The 25,719-nt window shown below is 36.4% G+C and overlaps 1 protein-coding gene across 1 annotated transcript in view; it reads right to left on the bottom strand.

Annotated features, from left to right (window-relative positions):
- Positions 1 to 5,114: 5,114 nt before the first annotated feature.
- The window catches only part of WASL (Wiskott-Aldrich syndrome-like), a 39,997-nt gene continuing 19,392 nt past the window's right edge, over positions 5,115 to 25,719 (bottom strand). The window contains exons 7-9 of the mRNA XM_015561759.1: positions 20,674 to 21,194; positions 12,737 to 12,845; positions 5,115 to 7,699 (exon numbers count right to left, since the gene is read on the bottom strand). Of these exons, the coding sequence (XP_015417245.1) occupies positions 7,638 to 7,699; positions 12,737 to 12,845; positions 20,674 to 21,194 (692 nt within the window). The 3' untranslated portion in view covers positions 5,115 to 7,637. The remainder of the gene's footprint in view (positions 7,700 to 12,736; positions 12,846 to 20,673; positions 21,195 to 25,719) is intronic.

The raw sequence follows: 25,719 nt of genomic DNA, 5'->3' as shown, positions 1-25,719 counted from the left end.
TAGGAATATATCCCAAGAAACCAGAAACACCAATCAGAAAGGATATATGCACCCCTATGTTCATAGCAGCACTATTCACCATAGCGAAGATCTGGAAACAGCCTAAGTGCCCATCAGTAGATGAATGGATTAGAAAACAGTGGTACATCTACACAATGGAATACTATGCTGCTATAAAAAGGAAGGAATTCTTACCATTTGCAACGGCATGGATGGAACTGGAGAGCATTATGCTAAGTGAAATAAGCCAGTCAATTTAAGAAAAATACATGAGCTCACTCATTTATGGATAATAAAGACCATTATAAACTGATGGACAAAAATAGATACAGAGGCAGAGCAGCATCGAACAGACTGCCAAATTACAGTGGGAAGGCTGAGGAGGGGGGGGGGGTGGGGGAAGAGATCAAACAAAAAGCTTGTATGCATGCATAAGCATAACCAATGACATAAGACACTGGGGGGTAGGGGAGGACGGGGAAATGTCAAGGGAGGGGGGGAAGGAGACATATGTAATACCCTTTGTAATATTTTAAGCAATAAAACAAAATTTTTTAAAAAAGAAAACATAATACTTAATATATGTGCATTCAACCAGGGAGCACCAAAATATATAAAACAACTACTCACAGAACTAAAGGGATAAACAGATCAAAACACAATCATAGTTAGGGACCTTAATACTATATTGACAGCTCTAGACAGATCAACCAAACAGAACAGCAATAAAGAAATATTGGCCTTAAATGAAACACTAGACCAAATGGACATAATTGACACTCACAGAATTTTTCATCCAGGAACATCAGATTTTTCTCCAGTCCACATGTAATATCCTATATAATAAAAGCCTAATATGCTAAGTGTCTGGTTGTCCAGTCGGCTGTTCAACCAACCAAAGCGTAATATGCTAATGATATGCTAAGGCAGCTTAACTGCTTGCTATGATGTGCACTGACCACCAGGGGGCAGACACTATGACAGGTAGGTTAGCTTGCTGCTGGGGTCTGGCCAATCAGGACTGAAGGAGATGGGCCAGACATGCCCTGGAGCCCTCCTGTGGCCCTCCCCGACTTGCTAACCCTCCCTCGTCCCTCTGCAGCTCTGATTGTGCACCGGTGGGCTCCCTCAGCCTGGCCTGTGCCCTCTCACAATCAGAGAGCTGTTTCAGCCCCATCCCACAGGCCAGGCCGAGGGACCCTACTGCTGCACAAATTTGTGCACTGGGACTCTAGTTTATAAATTAAAAGTCACAACTGGGGTGATAAAGATATGAAATAAATGGGAAATGCTTAAGGTAAGAAGACAGCCCAGCAGAGATTGCTTTAAATTTGAAGAGAAGGTTCTGAGGTAATCCCAAATAAATTCTTGTGTAATAATTAAGCACTTGGGATTACTCAAACATGCAAGTTACCTAATCTTTCAAATAGAAAAAAAAATATTTTAATGATGGAAAAGAATGGGGATGAGCAAATCCTATTCTATTAACTGAATACTGCACAAATCTGGGGTTATACTAATCTCAAAACTTGTCTTATTTTAGTAGCTGCTGGTTTAGCTACCGTATAACATTTTCCTTGCATTTTAATAGTTTTGACAACAGAATGACATTTCCCTTTGGGTCTTTGAATGTACACACATGAGCAGAAAAATCCCAAGCCTTCTACATTTGAAGAAAAGATATTGGAGTAATATTTTTATTTTTCATCGAGACCAGTGATGGTGAACCTTTTGAGCTCGGCGTGTCAGCATTTTGAAAAACTCTAACTTAACTTTGGTGCTGTGTCACATATAGAAATTTTTTGATATTTGCAACCATAGTAAAACAAAGACTTATATTTTTGATATTTATTTTATATATTTAAATGCCATTTAACAAAGAAAAATCAACCAAAAAATGAGTTTGCGCGTCACCTCTGACACGTGTGTCAGAGGTTCGCCATCACTGATTCTAGACCATCGCTGGTGTGTTAATGCATCTGGGAGGCAGGGAACTACAGTGGTTAAGAGAGATAAATAGCAATGGGAAAATTTTTTTTAAAAAATGAAACCAGATAAAATAGGATTAAAAAATTTAAGACTCCCACTTATTTCTACTTGCAGTGTTCTCCCAATTGGTAACTGTTGTTTTTTAAAATAAATCTTATTTATTGATTTTAGAGAGAAGGAAAGGGAGAGGGACCGGAATCCAACCCTGCCGCCTTACTGTATTGGGGTGACACTCCAATCAAGCCACATCAGTCAGGGTCTCCCTATCGCTAATCTCAAAACACTGCTTGCAAACACAGTCTCCTCCTTTCTATTCTCTGAGACCCTCATACTAGTTACAGAAAAAAAGGTTGTTTCTCTCAGGTTCACAAGCTGAGTTGAGGGGCCAATTAGCATTGTCTTATAGACAACTCCGGAATTGAGACATTATGAATAGCTTTGCTTCACTATAGTTAATTGCACAAAATGCCTTTTCCTTTCACTTAATTTCTTCCTTTCAGTACCACAAACACTAGCTGCGTTTTATTTTTCTTCCTGTTTTCTAATAAGGGTAAGGTACATGTCACCAAATTAGAAGCTCTCCTCTCTTACTACTAAGGAAACCAGAGAGTTGTGGAGTTAAAGTGTTCCGTTTGTCCTCATGCTCCTTGGAAGAACTTCCCGTCAGTAAATTGGCAGTGCAGCTGTTGACTGAAAATTATACAGAAAGATTAAAACAGCCTCAAACTAATTTTGTTTGGCAAACTTATTGTAAGAGTTTACAAAATACTTATGGTTAAATGAAGGCAATGACCATTCACATTTATAAGAAACTAACACCTAATTTGGATGTAGAATATAAAGTTCAATCATTTCAACCGAGTCCTAAATGACAGGAGTGTCTGGTGATGACTAAATGCTTGGACAATGCAGGGTGACTGCCATCACTGAGCCAAATATGATCACATGCTTCAGTCAGAGGCTGGCTCCTCAAAGCAAGCCAGGTTTCCCAGGGAAACACAGGGATAGGCTTCCGTCACACCCAGATGACATGTGAGAGAGTGAAATTTATAGCCACAAGTCTTTCAGGAAGAGTAAATCTGCACTTTATCCATAACTCATGAAAAGGAGAGAAAACAAGGAAAAAACAGCATTATGGTACATAATAAAGAGCAACTGAATTAGTAGGTCTGGCTTCTAGTATGAGCTTCTTCTAACCTTGGGGGAAGCCCCTCCACCACTCTGAACATGGGTACCTTTACCTGAGAAATGGGAGTAGGCTTGATAACTCAATGGTCTCCAACTGTCTTTCAGTGGTGAAGTATTTTAAAGGAGGAAGGGGAACCTATCTTATTCCATTGTTATATTTTAATATCCACTACATATTTAGTTTGAATAGTTATTTAAATATGGTGATATTGCTTAAAATTTTTTTATACTTAAGCCTTGATGAAAATCCTCACACATCAAGCAATAATTAAAACTGAATTTAGGTCAAGATATGTCAACCAATTCAAGACAGAAAATTACAGTGGGGCCTTGACTTACGAGTTTAATTTGTTCCGAGACCGAGCTCGTTAAGGAGCTTGTTAACTCAAATTACTCTATCAACTCAATGCAAAAAATCGGCCGAGAGACAGCTGGTATCTCAAAAAACTCGTTAGTCGGGACACTCGTAAGTCAAGGCCCTACTGTATGTCAATGTGATACTTGTAATTTCAAGTTCCATAATGCAATTCGATACTGTTAAAACTGGACTTACTCTTAAATAGAAAGTTTAAAAAAATCCTTAAAAACTAAAGGGCCGTTTCAAATTTACTAGCAATTCACCAACACAAAAATATCTAAAACCACCTATAAGGTACTATTATATTTTACTCAAAATAATTGTGTGCTATTCATATCTTGATCTGTCAATCTTAATGGTGCTACACATGACCAGTTTAGATTTACAATGGACTTGTGTGAAGTGAAATACTCATCAGTAGTTACTATGACCACTGATGAATATTTAAAAATAAAAAAAATTATGGCTGATTTATCTAGACATATTTTGTTATAAAGCCAAAATTTTCACTGGGCTCCCTCATGGCAATGGAGGATACCATATACCACAGATAGAAGTAAAGGCAGTCTTACTATTAGCTACAAAATATGTTCCCCATCACAGTCCTAACAACTGATTACACCTTTTCCCATGGCTTCTTGAGAAGCAAAGTTTAAAAAAATCCATGAATAAAAGACCAAAAAATTGCCAGAGAATGCTATGATTTGGAGGTAGAGATGACAATGGCAGTAAAATAAGTAAGCAAAGTAAAATTTCTCCACGTTTCCATGCAGTATTTTCTATTGTACGATAAATAGGCCTTATCTCTATAGTTGTCCTTTAAGAACTTCATGTGAAAAGAGCAAGTTATTTCAGGAATTTCTCTGTTGATTACATAAATATGTGACAAGAGCAATTCTGAGGCACTTTTCTCTAAAACTTTTTGGTAAAGTTCGGTTAACACATTCTTAAGTGTTCACATTTGTACGACACAAACAACCTTTTAATAGAACATATTATTCTTGACATGTTTGTTAAATTTGGTGAAAGGTCCTAGAAGGCATTCAGTAGCATCCTACACACTGGACTCCATAACTTAGTTTAATCTTAGGACACCCACTCGTGCCAGGGTCAGAACAAAAAATTCTATTTATCAAAAACTGAGCTTCCTGTTTAAAGCACGCACCATCTTTAATACCATTCATTAGGAGCTACTTAAATTCCACATGAACTGCTGTACTGGGCTTTTACTGAAACTACCAGTAAACTCCAATATTCTAGTTTAGAACCGCAACACTGTTGCTGCGTGAAGGTTTCTTTCAGTGCGACTTGTGACATGAACGCTCTGTATGTCACAGCAGCGGCCGCCCAGGAGCCGAGCAGCTGCCACTTCTCCCAGCGGAACAGGCTGTAACATTCCTTTCTTTCCGTGTTTACTTAATGGCACACTGGCTCTCAGGGCATGCGGTCCGCTGAAAACTCCAACCATTATCGTTCACTGCTGTGTGCCCTTCACTATATCGTTTCACACCACCCCCCACCCCCTGACCACAGCCTTCACTTTTAGTCTCTTAACAATAAATGAAAACACACTATTTTATATTTTTGGGTCAAATTAATTTTATTATGTTCCATGATGAATTGCCACCAGTGCAACATCCTAGTCACTATACATTTCAAAAAGAAATTCACATACTAAACAAAATTTCAGTTGATAAATGGAAATGAATGATTGAAAGTCATTTTGAATCTCATACATACAATATGTGGCTAGCTGAAATTGTCTATATCACGTAGCATTTAGATTTAAAAAGCCTCATGCTGGTTTGTTAAATGCGAAGGCTGTCAGACAATCACTTAGCTGGAGTATATATAGGAGGCTTCCAGACAAGGCACAGGTACAGTGCTGCCCACAGTGCAAGGTGGTGGAGGACTGAAACATGCAACCTTTACATCTAACACAGATTCAGTCCTCATGCCCGGACTGAACGCCACAGCTGCAGTGTTTCAACCAACAGTAACTTAGACTTTGTGCAACAACAACAAGTCCTTTTCTTTAATAAGGAAGAATAAACTCAAATACCTTTGGCAAATTTTTTACCCATCTTAAGTGTTTAAAATTGTGTTCACAACTCAAAGAATTCATAGCCTCTGCTCAGAGCAGCTCCTGATAGTTATACCACAGTTAGCGGAAAACCCTGAATTCCTTGGCCAAGAGTTAGAGAGATCTTAAATTGGCATTACCTTAAAGACATTTCTAGAATATTTAAAGTGTTTTTTATAATGTTGAAAAGAAAAAAATGGAAAATGTTTGATATCACTTAAAATAAGTAGTATGTTCTATTTACCATTTGCACAAATTCCTAATTTTATTGGTTAGTAAGTTGTCTAGCCTCATCTACACCAGGTTCAACTGAGCTCAAGCCACAATAGAAATTATAGTAAGCAGAAAAAGGTTTTCAGCAGCAGAGGGCACTGTTTCTGCAAGAACAAAAAGTCTAGATCTAGAATCTTTCCCATGTGCTTAAATTACTCTTGCAAGGAAGGTAACATTCTTTGAATAACTTAACTGTTTTACTGTACCACTTAACTGCTTTTAGCAACAAAACCTTTTAAATTATTTCTTATGATAACTAGATGCATGATCACTAGAAGTTATGTGATAACTGGTTAAAATTCAAGCCACATCTTGCAGGTCCAGCCTGTCAAGATCATGCCAATACTAGATTTGGGTCGGTATAATTCTAGAGAGCTTAATTTTTAGTTGGATACTGTGATTACAGTAATGAAATACATTTGGAACTACATTCTGCATGACTCAATGTGAGAAAAAAAATGTCTAATTTAAATCAGATAATTTTTCTATCTAAAATTTAAAGTAGGAAGGTATTATAATTAGTGTTACAAATATGAAAACCACCTTTAGGCAATTAGTGTATTGTAGAGAGGCAAGGAAACCCTAATTTTAACATATCATTTTTCTGTGCATAACAAATGTACAGGTTGCAAATTTTTATTTTATTTTTTTTAAAAATCTGTCATTGAGTTATGTTTTTTTTTTCCCCAAGAAATTTGACATTGGGGAAAGCAATCTTATAAGAAAAATGTAACCCTTCACCTGACATTTGATAAAAACCTTGAGAAATTATAAAAATTTAAAAAAAAAAGCATAATGGGTTTAACAGTAGATTAGATTCTTATGGTTGCTATTTTTGAATACCTCAATCGATATAAACTGCAAAATAAAAGTTATTAAACTCATATAATTTTTATACTGTTCTAATTTTTATACTATACACAACCAAATAGTAAAGTAACCATAATGTAGTTGACTTCAGTTCATATGAAAATTATTCACAAGATTCCCCAAACTCCAATAATTTAAATAACATTTATTTCAGAATAATACCAAAATTATTTTTAAAATTTTTGCCAAAAGAGCCAAATCAAATACATGTATGTAGGGCTCCTAATGATACCAGCCTCCAAATGCCGCCGCTTTACATAACAGGCAATATTGCTGTAAGAGGTGTTTTACTGTTTTCCCTAACTAGCATTTCTGTTGTGATTTTGTGTAGAGCATATTGCTAAAATTTGAGAAACTGCATCATTGTAGTGATGTCTAAAAACTGTGCAATGTATCAACTTCAACATTCATATAGCATTGTGTTCAAAATAAAGGGGCTAAATAAACTAAGGTTTGCATCACTTAAAAAGAATGTAGTGCTATACTAGATTTTAATAAGAAAATTTAGGTACAGAAAAAGTAGGGTATGAAAATAGTGTTTTCCTTCTGGCATTATAACTAAATTACATTAAGGTTTTTGTCAGTCTCACATATAATATTTAAACTCCCTTGTTGATGGAATGAAAAAATATTCACAAAGTAAGTGAGCATCCTGGTGTAAACTTGCACACAGTAACAGGGAGTAGCTTTGTAGAGGATTATGACAAACCTTTACAGATTAAATGAGGTATTGCACAGATTAATAAAAAAAAAGCAAAAAAGGCAACAAAAATATACAGCAAATTGGTAGAACATTTACATGACAATTTTACAGAATCCATAGACAGAAAGTAGTGTTTAGTATTTCACCTTAAAAATATATATATAATATATAGATCAATCTTCCCACTCATCATCGTCTTCAAAATCTTCTTCTTCATCTTCATCTTCATCCTCATCTAAAAGAAAATTGAGACAATTAAAACCTATGTATAAATAAAATATTACATAATTCTTGGGTGATTTCTCCAATTATTCAACTTCTGAAACACAAACCATTTGATACCTGAAGACTCTAGTTACTAAGATAGTTAAAAATGAATCTAATAAAATGCATCTTAAGAGGGTAGTGATGAGTAAGAGATGAGAACTGGAGTCAGAAGACGGGTTCTGGTCCCTTAGTATTTGTTACAAATTTCAACCTGTGTGTTTCTTTACGTGTAAAGTCACATTTAGGTTGGGCCTCTCTGAATTTTAGATTCGCATAGTGCAAATCCAACTGCTGCCTGGTATTCTCTACATGGATTTATTTTTTTTGAAGTTCTAAAGTTCTATCTCCTTCTTTTATCTCCTGCTTTTCCCCCACCACCTTAGTCTGTGCCCTGATGATTACCAGTCTCTCCGCTGTTTAGGCCCCAAACCTAGAAGTTATTATTGATTCCTGTTTTCACCCGACCCCCATCCAATCCATCAAGGCTGCTCCTTTCCCCAACTTCCACTATTGCTCCCACACCACCATCACATCTTGCTTGGATATTACAACTCCATAGTCCATTTGCCTTAAACCAAATGGAGTGATATTTAAATTCTAAGTTTTAAAAATACAATTTTATTGATGTAAGTGGCCGACTACTGTTATTTGAATAAAATTTGATGTTACCTCACTCTACAAGACCCTACATGATTTGCCTAGTTATTGTCTCTTCCCTCCCCCAAACTTTTTTCATATGCTGTTTCCTGCAATTCACTGTTGCTAGGTGCATGGCCTTCTTTCTGTCCCTTAAACATGCCAAATTTATTCTTGTTTTAGAGCTTCTGCAGTCACTATTCCTCTGTGTGGCTGAGTCTTCTCATCATGTAGATTTACTCAAAAACCACTTCTTCGGCCGAAACCGGTTTGGCTCAGTGGATAGAGCATCGGCTTGCGGACCGAGAGGTCCCAGGTTCGATCCCGGTCAAGGGCATGTACCTTGGTTGCGGGCACATCCCCCAGTAGGAGGTGTGCAGGAGGCAGCTGGTCGATGTTTCTAACTCTCTATCCCTCTCCCTTCCTCTCTGTAAAAAAACAATAAAATATATTTAAAAAAAAAAAAGAAAAAAAAAGAAAAAAACCACTTCTTCAGAGAGGCTACCCAGACCACCCTATGTAAAGTATAACCCTCCACCACAATCAGTAACCCCCCTCTCTCTTGATTTTCTTCATAATATGCATCATTACCTGAAATTCTTATATTTTCTTTATAGACCTGTCTTCACACTAGAATATAAGCTCTAAAACAGGGTCTTGCCTGTCTTTTTATCACTGAATTCTTAGCATCAGAATAATGTTTCATGAAGCTGCTCAGTAAATGCATGTTGAGTGAATGAATAAATATTAAGATGTCATCAAATTCTATGAGCAATGTTTTATATTATGTACCCACTTCCCATAATTACTGACCTTTTAAAAACTATATACCGCATAAAACCCACAAAGGGCAAGTTTGTGAGAATAGTGGCTGAGCAATTGTATTTGATAATGATTTAGTAAAGCGCCAATAGAAACTGAATATGTGACATATGTGAGCTATGGGTACAGAAAACAGAATGACATTTTTGCCTGTAAAATATATAGTTTGAAGGCTTCTACAAAGTACTTGAGCTCTAGAATTAGAACTTGGAAATTAACTAAAGCCAAATAAGAGCAAAGATATCTTCCCTGTGCCCCAAACTAAGTTTTCACTTTTACAACAATAAGAATAAAAAAATAATAATAATTTTAAGTAATTGAGACTTAGCTCTAAACTGTTACCGAATTTATTTGGAAAGGAGTTCAATTAACTTTATGTTAGTTAATCTCTCCGTTTACACAACTAAAAAGAGAAAAAATTTGTTCCCCAAATCTTTTGCTAGGCATGCTTCAGAGAATTCACCTGGAGGACGGTATCAAGTGCATTTACAGGGTGATGAATATAGGCATTTATCAGCTTGCATTGTGTGGAAAAGTAGCTAACAATTCTATCATCAGGTACTACCACAGCTAAATAACAGTTAAAAGAGATGGTCCCCAAAATAAGTAAAAACCATGCTATATATTCATCACATCAACATAGCTATTATATAATGGTTACTTATATCTTTACAGAAACTTACTATAGGGTAATTTTTAGCAAAACCCTTAACTGACCTTAGTGGTGTGAATACATAAGTGGATAAACTGAGACTTACTACAGATGTTCAAATTATGCTAGTTATTATCTAACACCCAACCAGGTAGTAAAGAAGAGAGTGAGAAAATATTCTAACAAATATCAATTTCAGTAATCATACTTTTTATAGTAATGTCACTATCAACTGCTATGTCTTGAAAGAATAGTTCAGCTAACTTTTTAGAACCAAATGGGTCAGAAAGTCATGTTTTCAAGAGAAAAATTTGGTCATCTGATTAGAATGTGAATTAGCAGGTGAAGGTTTTCTAAATAAACATTCAGAGAAACAAGTCTAGAAAAACATTATCTTTTTAATCATTATCTTTAAAAGAAAGGCTGTAAAATTGCAATCAGCATACTATACTGCTAAGCTACTGATTGCAGTGACAGGCAGGAATCTCATCGACACTAAGCCATAAAAGAAGTTCCAAACCCAGTCTCCCGTTCTACCTTCCTATTCTTTCTTGAATCCACAGACCCCGCTCCTTCCAGGTCACCAACGACCTACCACTGCTAGAATTAGAGCTTCACTCCCTATTCCTAATTTATTGACCTATCAGACACATTTGACGCAAATGATTAGCCTATCCTCCTTCAAAAACATTTTCTCCCTCTCTCTCTCTTTTTTAATTGAGAGGGAGAGGGAGGAAGAGAGAAACACTGACCAGTTGCCTCCTATAAGCATCCAAATGGGAATCAACCTGCCACAAGGCGACACTCCAACCAACTGAGCCACACTAGCCAGGACCAAAAATTTCTTCATCTGGCTTCTAATATACCACACTCTCCAGCCCCAGACCTTAGAGGCCGTCTCTATTTACTTCCACTTCTTCGCTGATCTCATCCAATTCCATAACTTTAAATACCTTGTATATCTTAATGACATGCAAATTTGTACTAACAGTCCAGACCTCTCCCCTGAATCCCAGATAACCAAAAGCCTACTGATATCAATAGTTGCTTTTTTAAATAAGTATCTCAAATTTAATATGTATAAAACCAAACTCCTAATCTTTGCTGTCAAATCTGCTGCTTCCACTAAATCTTTGCTCAGTCTGTTAATGAAAATTTCACTCTTTCAGTTTTCAGGTCAAAACTTGGGATTTTTTTTAAACCTCACTTTCAATCCATCAGCAAAACCAGTGATCTTCACATTATAAATATGAGCAAGGTCCAACTACTTCTCACTAATGCTAGCAACCTGATTAAAACCTCTATCGTCTTTTGCTTGGATCACTGCCACTCCTCTGTTAAGAACCATCCATCACATTCATGGCCTCCAAAGCCTTACTACTGGCCCCCTATCACAGTGGGGCCTTGACTTACGAGCGTCCCGACTAACAAGTTTTTCGAGATACGAGCTGTCTCTCGGCCGATTTTTTGCTTTGAGTTGCGAGCTAAAATTCGGGTTAGGAGCCAGCTACAGATACCCCACCGCTAGTTGGTGCAGCGAACATCACAGTGAACGCCACAACATCAGCCCAGCATCACGTGTCTCACTCGTTCACTGTTGATTTGACATACGAGTAATTTGAGTTACGAGCTCCGTCACGGAACGAATTAAACTCGTAAGTCAAGGCCCCACTGTACCTCATTTCATTCCTCAGTGTGCTTCCCCTCCCACCCTTGCTCTAGTCATACTGACTCCTTTGTTGTTTCTCAACTGCAGGGACTTTGTACTGGCTGACACCTGAGCACACTTTGCCAGTTTTCTATATGGTTCATTCCCTGAACTCCTTCTAGTATTTTCTCAATTGTCACCTCAACTAGGCCTCATCACCCTATTGCAAAATAAACTGCCTCCCATAGCATATAACTCGCTGTATCTCCCTCTTCTCCATAGTTTATACATACATACATATATATGTATATATACACCATAATTTAACATGCTATGTTTTTTTTCTATTTTATTTATTGTCTTTCTCTCACTAGAATGAAAACATGAACCTTTGTTGTTGTTTTTTTATTTTATAATTATTCCACAATAAATATTTTTGGACTGAATTAGCCTATCTTTTAACACATTATGGGAATATTATGCCAATTTAAGGAAAACAAATGTTGCTCAAGGATCTTATTTTAATTAATCTTCACATCAGTCATAGGATTTATGAATTCTCTCCATGGAACAAGAAAATTGAGGTCCATTGAGAGTAAATAATAGATTGAATAAGAACAAAGATCTGATCATGCTGGGGAAGCTAAACCTCAACTCCTATATCAGCAAACCCATATGCTTGCTCTTTTAAAAAAGCAATATTTATTTACAATATTTATTCATATTAATATTTATTAATAAGCTCAGGACTGGTAGTTTATTCATATAAAACTATTAAGGAAATGACAAAAAAGGAAAAGAAAAACACACACTAGGATTCTTTAGCAAACTCCAGGAACAGTGAAATTATCTAATTTCTTAGTCTAAACTCTCACAAATCAGGAAAACTTCCTAAATTCTTTATGTCACAGGAATGTTAAGAATGAGATCCAGGAATCTCAAGACTGTTTAGAGGTTGTTTGCCAGGCATTCTGTCAGAATTACCCAGTATAGGAAGCAAAACTGCCATTTTTCCAAAGTAGTTCTTCCAAGTTATAGTTATGGCTGTGGTGTTCTGATACCCATTAAGCTTTAGAGAGCCTAGTTGCAGTGACGGACAACTTTTAAAATACTCTCTGGAATCCATAACAATAAGTTATTCAATAGCAGGGAAAATCTAGCAAAGACTGAGTCATAAAACAAACAAACAAAAAATAGAACTCAAGCATTCAAATTTATTAAACATACATGTACACATGCAAATGTACCTGAAGAATGAATGGCTTTGCTCCTTTTCTGCATCACTTCCATTAAGGCCCCCACAATTCCTGAAGTGGGTGCAGGTGTTGGTGGTGTAGATTCTTGGCCATCAGATACCTTGGAAAAGAAAGTTAGCAAAATTCAGTAATAAATCCTTTGCAAAAATTTTGTCTCTAAAAAGTTTTACTTTCTTAAAATCAGTTCTTATTTTAAAAGAAAAACAAATAAAAATACAAACCAAGCTCAGGACAGGATTAACTAAATTAAAAATAAGCTACTACCTTAAAAAAATTATTGAAGACATATTTCTGCTCCTTCTTAATGTATAAACCATTCAATGTAATTCCAATTTTAGACTAACAATCAAATTCTTTCTTGAAAAACACTTACCCTTGCAGCTGGGTTATTTCTTTTTATTCCAGTACACAAAGTTGTAGCTGATGAAACTAAAATGGAACATCATTTTATAAACTATACAGCAGCTTGCATGCTGTGTTGGTGGTTGAGCCTCACAGTCAGTCAGTGTGAGGATTGAGTTCATGAACAAGCCAATAGCAATTAAGTCTCAATTACAATGGGGGTGTGTGCAATAAAATGCACAAGGGACATTTCTAGAGTAATCATCACCTCAAGGGATCTGGGAGACTGTGCTGCTGGGTCCCACAAGATACCTACTAAATAAGGCCATCCTACCAAGACTGGGAGGCATAGCAGAGCTACCTAATACATAGAAACAAATACAAAAACGCAGCCAAAGTGGGAAGAAAAAAACACAAGCTCCAAATGAAAGAATAAGAGAATACTCCAGAAGAGCTAAATGAAGTGGAGGCAAGCAATTTATCAGATATATAGTTCAAAGCAATAATTATAAGGATGCTCAAAAGTATGAAAAAAGACACAGAAACCATAAAAAAGGAAGCAGTCAGAAATTAAGAACGCAATATGTGAAATAAAGAATACATTGGAAGGAATAAACAGCAGGTGGGATGAAGCAGAGGATCGAATCAGCAAATTGGACAACAAGGTCAAAAAAAGACCCAATCTGAGCAGCAAATAGAAAAAAAGAATTTAAAAAAATGAGGGAAGTTTAAGGGACCTTGCGACAGCATGAAGTGTAACAACATAATACGGGTACCAGAAGGAAAAGAGAGCAAGAAAATGAGACCCTATTTGAAGAAACAATGACAGAAAACTTATCTAACCTGGTCACATAGTCCAGGAAGTACAAAGTCCTGAACAAGATGGACTCATAAAAGGCCTACATCAAGACAGATCATAATTAAAATGGCAAAGGTTAAAGACAAAGAATCTTAAAAGCTGCAAGATAAAGGCAGTTAGTTACCTACATGGAACCCTCCCTTAAGACTGTCAGCTGATTTCTCAACAGAAATATTTCCAGTCAGAAGAGATTGGCATGAAATATTCAAAGTAATGAAAAGCAAGTAAATACAACCAAGGCTACTTTACCCAGCAAGGCTATCATTTAAAATTGAAGGAGAAATAGCTTTCCAGACGAGAAAAAGCCAAAGGAGTTACCACCTTAAAATCAGTATTACAAAAATTATTAAAGGCGGGGGTGTGTGAGGGGGGCGGTGGGGAGAGAAACAAATAAACAGAGGAACATAGTTAAAAGTGGAAAGACATAAAAGCTGGGATAGCAATACTTCTATCTAATAAAATAGACTTTAAGAGACAAAGGACACTACATAATGATAAAGGGAGCAATCCAACAAGATATAAACCTTGTAAACATTTTGTACCCAACAAAGGAGCACCTAAATATATAAAGCAAATCTTGATGGCTATTAAGGGAGAGATTGACAGTAATACAGTCATATTAGGGGATTTTAACATCCATTGGTATCAATGGATAGGTCTTCCAGAAAGACAATAAATTAAGAAGATGCTGGTCTTAAATGACACACTAGATCAAATGAATTTAATTGACAGAAGAAGACAAAAAAAGAAGACTGAAAACATGTCAAGCATCCTCTCTGATCATAATGAAACTAGAAATCAGAAATTAAGAGAGGTAACAACTGACACCAAAGAAACACAAAGGACTGTAATGAAATATTATGAACAACTACATGCCAACAAATTGGACAATCTGGAAAATATGATGAATTCCTAGAAACATATAATCTTCAAAACTAAATCAGGAAGAATCAGAAAATCTGTATACACAGATTACAACTAGTGAAATCAAAGCAGTAATTAAAAATACCTCGCAATAAACAAAAGCTCTGAACATCCTGGATGGCTTCACAGGCGAATTTTATCAAATATTCAGAGAAGAACTAACTTAGCCTTCTAAAACTATTCCAAATATTCAAGAGAAGGGAAGATTCCCAAGCTCATTTTACAAGGCCAGCATTATCCTAATTCGAAAACCAGATAAAGACACTGCAAAAGAAGAACATTATAAGCCAATATCCCTGATAAACACAGAAGCTAAAATCCTCTACAAATATTAGTAACCAAACCCAGCAATATCTTAAAAAGACCCTATACCATGATCAAGTGGGATTTATTTTGGGGGATGCAAGGTTGGTACAATATTTAAAAATCAATAAACGTGATGCACAACATAAACAAAATGAAGGATAAAAACTACATAATCATATCAATAGATATAGAAGAAACATTTGATAAAATCTAGCATCCATTTATGATAAAAACTCTCAGCAAAGTGGGAATAGAGGAAACATACCTCAATGTAATAAAGGCCATATATAAACAAGTCACAGCCAACATCATACAAAATGGGCAAAAACTACAAGTTCCCCCTTGAAATCGGGAACAAGACAGGGAATGTATGCTTTCACCACTCTTATTCAATACTAGAGGCCTGGTGCACAAAATTATTGCATGGATGGGGTCCCTAGGCCTGGCCAGCAATCTGGGCCTATTGGAGACGCCTCACTCAGTCCCGATTGGGGCTGGGCCAGGGCAGCAAGGGGGAGGGACCATGGGAGGTTTGCCGGCTGGGGGGAGGGATAGGGGGAGGTTGGCTGGCCGTTGGAGCACACTGACCACTAGGGGGCAGCTCCTGCGTTGAGTGTCTGCCCTGGTGGTCAGTGCACATCATAGCGACTAGTCAACCAGTTGTTCTGGTCACTTAGGCTTTTATATATATAGATAGTACTGGAAGTGTTACCCACAGCAATAGGAGAAGAAGAAATAAAAGGCATCCAAATAAAAAAGGAAGAAGTAAAACTTACTATTTGCCAATGTCATGATATTGTATACAGATAACCCTAAAGATATCCACCAAAAACCTACTAGAACTGATAAATGAATTCAGTAAACTAGTAGGATACAAAATAAATAAGTCAGTTGGACTTTTATACACCAATAATGAACTATCAGAAAGGGAAACTAAAATAACAATTCCATTCACAATTGCTTCAAAAAAAAAATAAAATACCTAGGAATAATTTTAACCAAGGATGTAAAAGACTTGTACTCAAAAAAAAATTATACAGCACTGAATTAAGAACTGAAGAAGATACAGATAAATGGAAGGATATACAATGTTCATGGATAAGAAGAATTAACATCATTAAAATGTCCATACTACCCAAAGCAATCTATAGATTCAACACAATTCCTACCAATGACATGTTCAACAAAACTAGAAGAAATATTCCAAAAATTTATATGAACCCACAAAAGACCTGACTAGCAATAGCTATCATGAAAAAGAAGAACAAAGTTGGAGGAATCACACTACCTATTATCAAACTATACTATGCCATAGCAATCAAAACTGCATGGTACTGGCATAAAAACAGACATATAGATCAATGGAACAGAATAGAGAGCACTGAAATAAACCCACTCCTTTACTGTCAATATTTGACAAAGGAGGCAAAAACATACACAGTGGCTTAAAGATGTTTATTCAATAAGTGGTGTTGGGAAAATTGGACAGATATGTGCAAAAAAAATAAAGGAAACTATACCACCTTCTTCTAACACACACAAGAATAAACTCAAAATGGATTAAAGACTTAAAATGTTAGAACAAAAACTGTAAAAATCCTAGGAGAAAACATAGTAAAAATCTCAGACATTTCTTGTAGCAATATTTTTTCTGATACAACTTCTTGGACATGGGAAACAAAAGGAAAAATTAACAAATGGGACTATATCAAATGAAAAAGCTTTTGCAAAGCAAAGGAAACCATCAACAAAATGAAGAGACAACCCACTGAATGGGAGAACATATTTTCTGATAGATCTTATCTAATAAAGACAGGATATACAAATTGACCATCACTTTGCAACAAAGATGGTGGTGCCCACAGCCAATAAGGAGAGAAAATGCAAATTGACGCAACAAAGATGGTGGCAGCCGGGCCAGGACCCTTGCGTCATCACCATGGCGATGACACAGGCATTCAGCCCCACCCCGGTCGCTCCAGGCATCTGGGCAGTGCGCATAGGCAGAAGGCAGCTCTGGGCTGGAGCGAAGGCAGTGCTGGCTGCCAGGGGAAGGAAGGCCTATTCTTGCACGAATCTTTGTGCATCAGGCCTCTAGTAGATCTTATAAATAACTTATAAAACTCAACATAACAAGCAATCCAATTAAAAATGGACAAAATCCTGAATAGACACTTTTCCAAAGAGGACATACAAACGGCCAATAGACATATGAAAAGATGCGCAATGTCACTAATCATCAGAGAAATGCAAATTAAAATCACAATGAGATATCACCTCATACCAGTCAGAATGGCTTTCAATAAATGAACAAGTACCAGTGAGGATATGTTGAATCCCTGTGCACTGTTGTTGGGACTGGTACAGCCACTATGGAAAGCAGTATGGAGTTACCTCAAAAATTAAAAATGGACCTGCTTATAACCCAGTGATTCCACTTCTGGAAAGTTATCCGAAGAAACCCGAAACACTAGCTTGAAAGAATATATGCACCCCAATATTCACTGCATTGTTATCTACAACAGTTAAGATCTGGAAGCTGCCTAAGTATCCATCAAGAGATGACTGGGTAACAGCTCTGGTACATTTACATAATGGAATATTACTTGGCCAAAAAAAGAAAATTTTACCCATTGCAATAGCATGGGTGGACTTGGACAACTTTACGCTAAGTGAAATAAGCCAGAGAAAGACAAGTACCGTATGATTTCAACCATATGTAGAATCTAATGAACAAACTGAACTAAACAAGCAAAATAGAGGCAATATCATAAACAGAGATCAGGCTGACAGCTCTGCAGGGCGGGGGAGGGATTAAACAAAAAAAGGGGGAAAAAAGAGAAAGACCTTATGGACACAAACAATAGTGTGGTGACTGCAAGGTGAGGGGGGTGGGTAGAGGTGGCAGAGTGTAGGGGGATAAATGGGAATGGGGAAAAAATTAAGGAAAAATATTCAAACTAGTTCCCCACAAGATAAAGACTCATTCATTAGTATTTAGGTTTTCAGAGGCTGTATATTAATATTTCTGGTACAGAAGAAACATAAATGAAAAAAATAACAAATAGTTTCAGAACTCTGAGTTGCAGAACAAGGTGCTACAAGAAGCATAACAGTAGCAAGGAGAATCACTCTGACTTCCTTTGAGCAATTTGAAAACACGAAGCAGAGAACAGTACAGGACCACAGCACTGTCATAAACACTGTTTTTAAAGCACTTTCTTGGACATGATGTTCTCTGAGGTACTATGAACACAGAATTCAAAATGTATGTAAATAAATACCTATACACTTCCTGCCAACGTTTTAATTTAATCTGTGCTTTTATATTAATCATATTCACATACCAAATTGAAGATTTATAGAGAATATTTAAAGAAACACAGCCAGAGAAATCTCAACCACAGATTGGTTATTCTTTTTTTAAATGAAGTAAAATTATGGACTCAAATCACATGTATAACATGCCAATAATTCACTGATTATGCACTTCACAAAAATACTCCTGCCTTGCTAGGTAGCTCAGTTGGTTAGAGCATCGTTTCAGTACATAAAGGTTGTGGGTTTGATCTCTGGTCAGGGCACATACAAGAAGCAACCAATGAATACATAAATAGGTGGGATAACAAATCAATGTTTCTTTTGCTCCCTCCATCTCTTGCTCCCTCCTTCTCTGTCTCTAAAAATCAATCAATAAATTTTTTTTAAAAGAGAAAATGCTCCAAATACAATCAAAAGGAAAGTGATCATTTAGTATAAAAATAGCCTACTATTCTACATTTATAAAAAAAAAACACATGTCTTTCTAAAAAAATTTAGAGAACAATTTATAGGGTTGTGGGATGTTTTTGGTGGTGGTGATGGAAAAAGTAGATGGGGGAAGAAATTAGGAAATATAACTCACCAGCTGTTAAATTAAGAAGAGGACACAATTGTACATAAAAATCAACACCTTACTTTCACTAAATGAGTGAAAAAAACAAAAGCTGGTTGTAAAGATGAGAGGAAATAGGTTAGGAGCAGGAGATGGGAGTGAGAGCGACACAGGAACTAGCACAGGTTACAAGGTAAAATCAGAAACTAAAGGCCCCTATTACATAAAACCTGCTATTCCCCTGGGCTGTGCTCATTTTGACACTAATTCTCCCCACTAACAGCTATTCAAAGGTCTTAAATTGCTCCCGAGGAACCTTTAGTCTGAACTAAATGGAAAGGGAGAGCAAAGATGGTTGTCACAAGCTGATATAAGTATCAGCACCAGAAGACCCAGACATATTTTAGAAATCAGAAGTTTCTTAAATCTGTGATATGCTAATGTTTCATTCAATCAGTATGTTCCCTATGAATCATTCTCTTTTGAGAAAGTTACCATAATTTTCTACATTCCAAAATAATCTTCAGTTAAAATCTCCTTCTTTCATCGCCACTTATTGCATAGAAAATTCTACATCAATTACCAGCCCTGAGAGATGACATGTATAGACCCAGAAGGAAGTTCCGAATATAGGCAGAGGTTGGCAAGCTACTGTCCATGAGCCAAAGCTAGCCTGTCTTCTGATTTTGTATAATTTTAAAGCTAAGAACAACATTTACATTTTTAAATGGTTGAAAGAAAATCAAAAGAATATTTGTGACATTTGAAATGATATGAAAGTCAACTTTCGGTGTCCATGAGTTTTACAGAACACAATCATGCCTTCTCATTTATGTACTGTTGGTGGCTGTTTTGTAGTATATGTGTCTGGCTGCCTCTTTTGTGGTTCTATAGCAGAGCTGAGTAGTCGTGACAGAGACCATATGGCCTACAAGCCTAAAATATTTACTATGTGGTCCTTTAAAGGAAAAAGTTTGCCAAATCTCTGCTCTAGAAAATAAAATGATCAACTCATTCAATTCAGAGAATTCAAAATTATCTGCTATCATGTCAGAAAGTCTATTAGAACTCTTTCAATTTTCTGTGGAGTCTGATTCAATACTCAACTAAATTTATACATACAGAAACTTTAGTATGCTTTTGTTTTCACAAAGTTAATGATTTGAATTTACCTAGGTAAATCAAAACTGATTTCAAGTAGGGCTATTTTACTTCTCCATACTTCAGTAAAGATTTTTCTCTAAAGTACCTTTTATTTAAAAGTAAAGTCTAAAAAAATGAACTGTAAACATACTGTAACTTTCCATTTTTATGAAGTTCTAGAATAGGAAAAACTCATCATTGGTGACAGACACCAAATCAGCAATTCATTTGAGGAGGAAGACTAACTGGGAAGAGACATGAGAGAACTTTCCGGGGTGATATTTAGATACAGAAGTACCAGTTACAGAAGTATAGGTGTAATTTATGCATTTTATGGTATATAAAAACATCAGGAATTCGTTGTTTAAAAAAAGAATACCAAGAGAAAAAATTAAAAACTACTTTTCAAGGATGTCTTACAAATTACTTTAAAAATCCATAATGATAGATAGTCTAATATGAAAAGAACAGATTACTTACAGATTTCAGTTGAATACCCTGTCGGATCTGGTCTAAAAGTGCATCCCTCCCAGAGCAAGACACCGGTCGACTGTTCTGTTCCACTTTTTTTAGCTGAGCACCCTCTCTGATTTGATCTAAAAGAGCTGCTTTGTTTCCTGAAGGATTTGGAATTTGATGGTCACCATCAGAAGGGAGGCCAGGGGGAGGTGGTGGCCCGGGTGGCGGCGGCGGTGGAGGCGGTGGGGGCGGTGCTGCCGACCCTGGCAGAGACAGAGGTGGAGGAGGCGGCGGAGGCCCTGAAGGTGCTGAGGAGGGAAGGGCTGGAGGTGGCGGAGGATACATCCTATTTGGCGGCGGTGGAGGGACTCCCACACCTGGCCTGGATGGAGGTGGTGGTGGAGGTGCAGCTGTGGGAGCTCTTGAAGGTGGTGGAGGAGGAGCGCCTCTTCCTCTGGCAGGAGGGGGAGGAGGGCCTGAGCTATGTGGAGGGGGAGGGGGTGGAGGAGGCCCTCCCCTTGATGGTGGAGGAGGTGGTGGTGCTGAAATAAAAACAAAAAAAGAAATCATGTTTCCCCCCCATAAACGTCAGTGAGAAAGTCACTTATTTTCATATATATTTAAAGAATTATGCAAGAGAAAAAAAGCACTCATCTTTGTTTTTTATTTTATAAAGATATCTGACCACAGATGATATCTTACAATTCTATTTAGGAATATTCAACTTAAAGATCACCTTCCTGTTGTTTCTTAAAAAAATATTAGCTAAAGCAGTAAAATGTAGTTTTTAGGAACCAGTACCACTTCTGAAAGGCAATAAACATTTTTAAAAATATAGTAACAAAATAAACAACAGAATTAAATATTTGTCAATAGTATTATTTTACATTTTAATAAAAATTAATGGATACTTTCTCTCTCTAAAGAATCAAGTATATATTTAGTTGTTTTAAAAAATCAATTCACATTCAGAATTATATAGCTAATGTAGCCTAACATTAGAATTCATTCAGAGTAACCTGAGCTGAACCCAAATAAAATGCTTTTTCTTTTAAAATGTAAACCTTTGCTATCTAGCTTACAATTGCACTTATGTTCTATATTTTCTATTTTGGGACCCCCAAATTGTATATACATTTTTAATAGCTGATAGCTCAATTTTGAAAGCAAAATATATTTTAATAAACACTGCCTTTATAATTATTCAGTGTGTGCATACATTTCTTTGGGACACCCCTTATAAAGACTACATAACAATACATAAATAGATAGTATGTAATATAAAATAATGAATAATCCAATATACTATAATAATATAAAACATATATAATGTCCTGTATTTTCTAAAAGATGGTCAGTGATTCTAATGATGGCCTTATGGAGGTTGGCTGCTCGGCTGAAATGTTCAATTACTTATTCAGGAGACAAGAACTATTAACAAATTAACTTGAAAATTTCTACATGATACAAAATAAAAGCTATTAACAAAATATTAACATTCTGGTAGTAATATTTTTACTCGTATTATATACAGTAAAAATGTAAAATATAATAGATAAATCAATTCAAAGTATAAATTTATGACATTTCTAGAGATATGATTTTACCAACAGTATACACATATTTATATAATAACGAACATTTTTCTCCACTCACTTTTAAATGGTAATACAAAAATTAACTATTTTTAGGAGTAGATAAATCCTAGAATTCATAATAGCTAATTATATTTAATGATACAAATTCTAATATATAATTGCTGGATACTTCTATAATTTACACCAAGCATGTCAAACTTGCGGCCCACGGCCCACAACTAATATTTTTGCAGCCCAGCCAATATAATGGTATGTAAGAAATGTTTTAATAACAATTTTGTAACTTAATTTTTACAATATCCTGTTATACATAATTATTAATAACGAACTACAATGTTCGCTAATGACTGATTACTATAATCGTGTTGCATTCATTTCCCTTACGTGCCTTACGTGCAGGCGCACCATTTCTCTCCACTAAGACCAGCATCGAATATTTTAGCAGGCAATTGCCATGTCATTAGTCTCGTACTGACTTGTTTGCTGTACAGACATGCTTGATTTACAAGAATCCAATTACCTACCTTAATTACCGATAACAATAATGCAAAGGTACCAAAGAGAAAAAAGACTCACTTCAAAGGAAATAAAATGGCATCTTCCAGTTTAATTTGGAACATTCATGGGAAACAAACTATTAAAAATATGCTATCAAATGTAATGATAAACATTCAATGAAATATGCAGAAAGGCCAATATACACAAGGGTACTGTCACCGGGCATACAAACTTTTATAACTAAAAATAATATACAGCTGAAAATAGGAGTGTTATCCTACTTAGATTGCCTTTGAGTTTGACATGCTTGATTTACAAGAATCCAATTACCTACCTTAATTACCGATAACAATAATGCAAAGGTGCCTTTGAGTTTGACATGCTTGATTTACAAGAATACAATTACCTACCTTAATTACCAATAATAATGCAAAGGAACCAAAGAGAAAAAAGACTCACTTCAAAGGAAATAAAATGGCATCTTCCAGTTTAATTTGGAACATTCATGGGAAACAAACTATTAAAAATATGCTATCAAATGTAATCATAAACATTCAATGAAATATGCAGAAAGGCCAATATACACAAGGGTATTGTCACCGGGCATACAAACTTTTATAACTAAAAGTAATATACAGCTGAAAATAGGAGTGCTATCCTACTTAGATGTAGGCCATCACAGATGTAGGCTCCTATGATTTGCACTCAAGGCATAAGGGCTGCAGAGCTAAGATATGCCCAATTCTCTGACCAGAGCCAAAGCAAGGAGACCTACATATTTTGTATAAAGGGGCGAAACCAATAGGATACATGGTATGTATGTATTATGCATACTCCCTGAATAAGCCAATACATATAATCCTTCAAGCAGATACAAAGATTTCATTTTAACCAATTTAAGATTTTGATTTCAAACTAGAGACCCGGCGCACAAAAATTTGTGCACTCAGGGTGGGGGGAGAAAGCGGGGGAGGTCCCTCAGCCCGGCCTGTGCCCTCTCGCAGTCTGGGACCCCTCGGGGGCTCGCCACAGCCCCTTCAGTGTGGGGGTACCCACTGCGGTGCCTGGCCATCCTGGGTGAGGGGCTGATGGCTGTTTGCAGGCTGGCCACAGACCCTTCAGGGTGGGGGGTCCTGCTGGGGTGCCTGGCCAGTCTGGGTGAGGGGCTGAGAGCCATTATCAGGGCTGGCCGGTGAGTGAAGCTCCCAGCCTCTTCTTTCTTTCTTTCTTTCTTTTTTTTTTTGTTTATTCTGAGATTTATTTACCTTCTATGATTGAAACTTTGTTGCCATCACCGGAGCTGAGAGTCGCAAAACAGCCAGCTCCAGCTCTGTGGCCACAGCTGACTGAAAGCAGGTATCTGGGGTTTGTTTGGCTTCTATAATTGAAACTTCGTGGCTTTCGGAACTCAGAGCCAGGCCACGGCAGGCGGGGAACCTTGGCCTCCTCCATCACTGGAGCAAGCAAGCCTCCTGCTCACTTCAGCTGCATGGCTGCCAGCCGCCATCTTGGTTGGGTTAATTTGCATATCTCGCTGATTAGCCAAAGGGAAGCATAGCGAAGGTATGGTCAATTACCATGTTTGTCTATTATTAGATAGGATACTAATGATATTTGTCTAGACTGGCACTTTTATGTTTTAGTTGTTTATTAATCAAGAAGGACCCACTCTATTCTAACATACAAGGTATTAGTCAACCATTTCTCATAGCTTCACTGAGGAATTTCCATCCATAATCTTTTATATGTAAAATGATAAATTTTTTCAGTACAGAGAACTTGTAGTAAGTACATTTATTATAATAATTTGAGATCCAGCTAATACCCACTCAAATAGACACTAAATCATTGCTCAGGGAAGAAGCTTTATTAATTTATAGTGAAAAAAGGTCAGCTGCATCCAGTTTTGGGAATAGCACAAGGTCAGCATTTCTATTAACTTGAAAATAATGGAAATGTGTATATTTTTTTGAGGAAAACAACATGCCACATCCCAAGGTAAAAATGTGAGTTAAATAATTAAATTCACATTTGATTCTTGGCCCAATGTTAGTTAGGTTTATATGCACAAAAATGTCTGCTAAGCATATACCACACAACAACACTATGAGAAAATCTGATGGCCTACAAATTTCCAAACTCTAAGAGTCATCACAAACACTAGACTGAGAATGACAAATTTCTTAGATCAAAAGAAAACTATTATTATCAAAGCTTAGTTAAAATGAAAAAATATTTAATATTTACAGAAAAAAACCTTATCTTGATGGTACATTATTAAGGAAGGTCAATATACTTTGTTTCAGAAAAATATTCATATTAAGAGTAATTAGTAGATAATTCTCTAGGTATTTATAATACTTAAATGCAGTATTATAGAACTCAGGAAAACATTAAAGAACTGCTCTCATGCACTCAGAAAAATGTTATTAACCACAAATTAAAACTTATGAGAATACTGACAACTGAGTAGGCAATTACAGAACTAAGTGTGAGTTTATGTTTAGTATTCCCTCCTTGCCACAAATGTAAAAACGTAAGTATGCTTGACATAGGATATTAAATAATGCCAAGTATAAAAAGCAATGACTAAAAGTAAGTATAATCCTATATAATAAAGAGCTAATTTGCTAATTAGACCGAACAGCAGAATGACAGTCTGGACAACCTTCTGGATGAAGCTGGGGCTGCGAGGGCTGGGCCCCTTGCATGAATTTCATGCATCAGACCTCTAGTAAGTAATAAAAACAACAGTGGTGCTGTGGGAACAGGATTAAAAAAAAATCCACAGAATTTCAATAAAGTTATCTAAATTGTGGACAAAATATGAGCTCTGACTCATATAGAAATAAATTTTCTTTTTACTTTAAACATCTATATGCCCAAAACATTAGTTTGAGTAGAGGGCAAAGACCTTACTGGATGGTTAATTTGATTGCAAAGTAAAATAAACTCTAGCTTCTCTGAAAAT

The sequence above is a fragment of the Myotis davidii genome, unplaced genomic scaffold (genome assembly GCF_000327345.1).
Source record: "Myotis davidii unplaced genomic scaffold, ASM32734v1 scaffold997, whole genome shotgun sequence".
Classification (NCBI taxonomy): Eukaryota; Metazoa; Chordata; class Mammalia; order Chiroptera; family Vespertilionidae; genus Myotis; species Myotis davidii.
The sequence above is the reverse complement of the archived record's forward strand: the minus strand, read 5'-3'. Positions and strand labels throughout refer to the sequence as shown.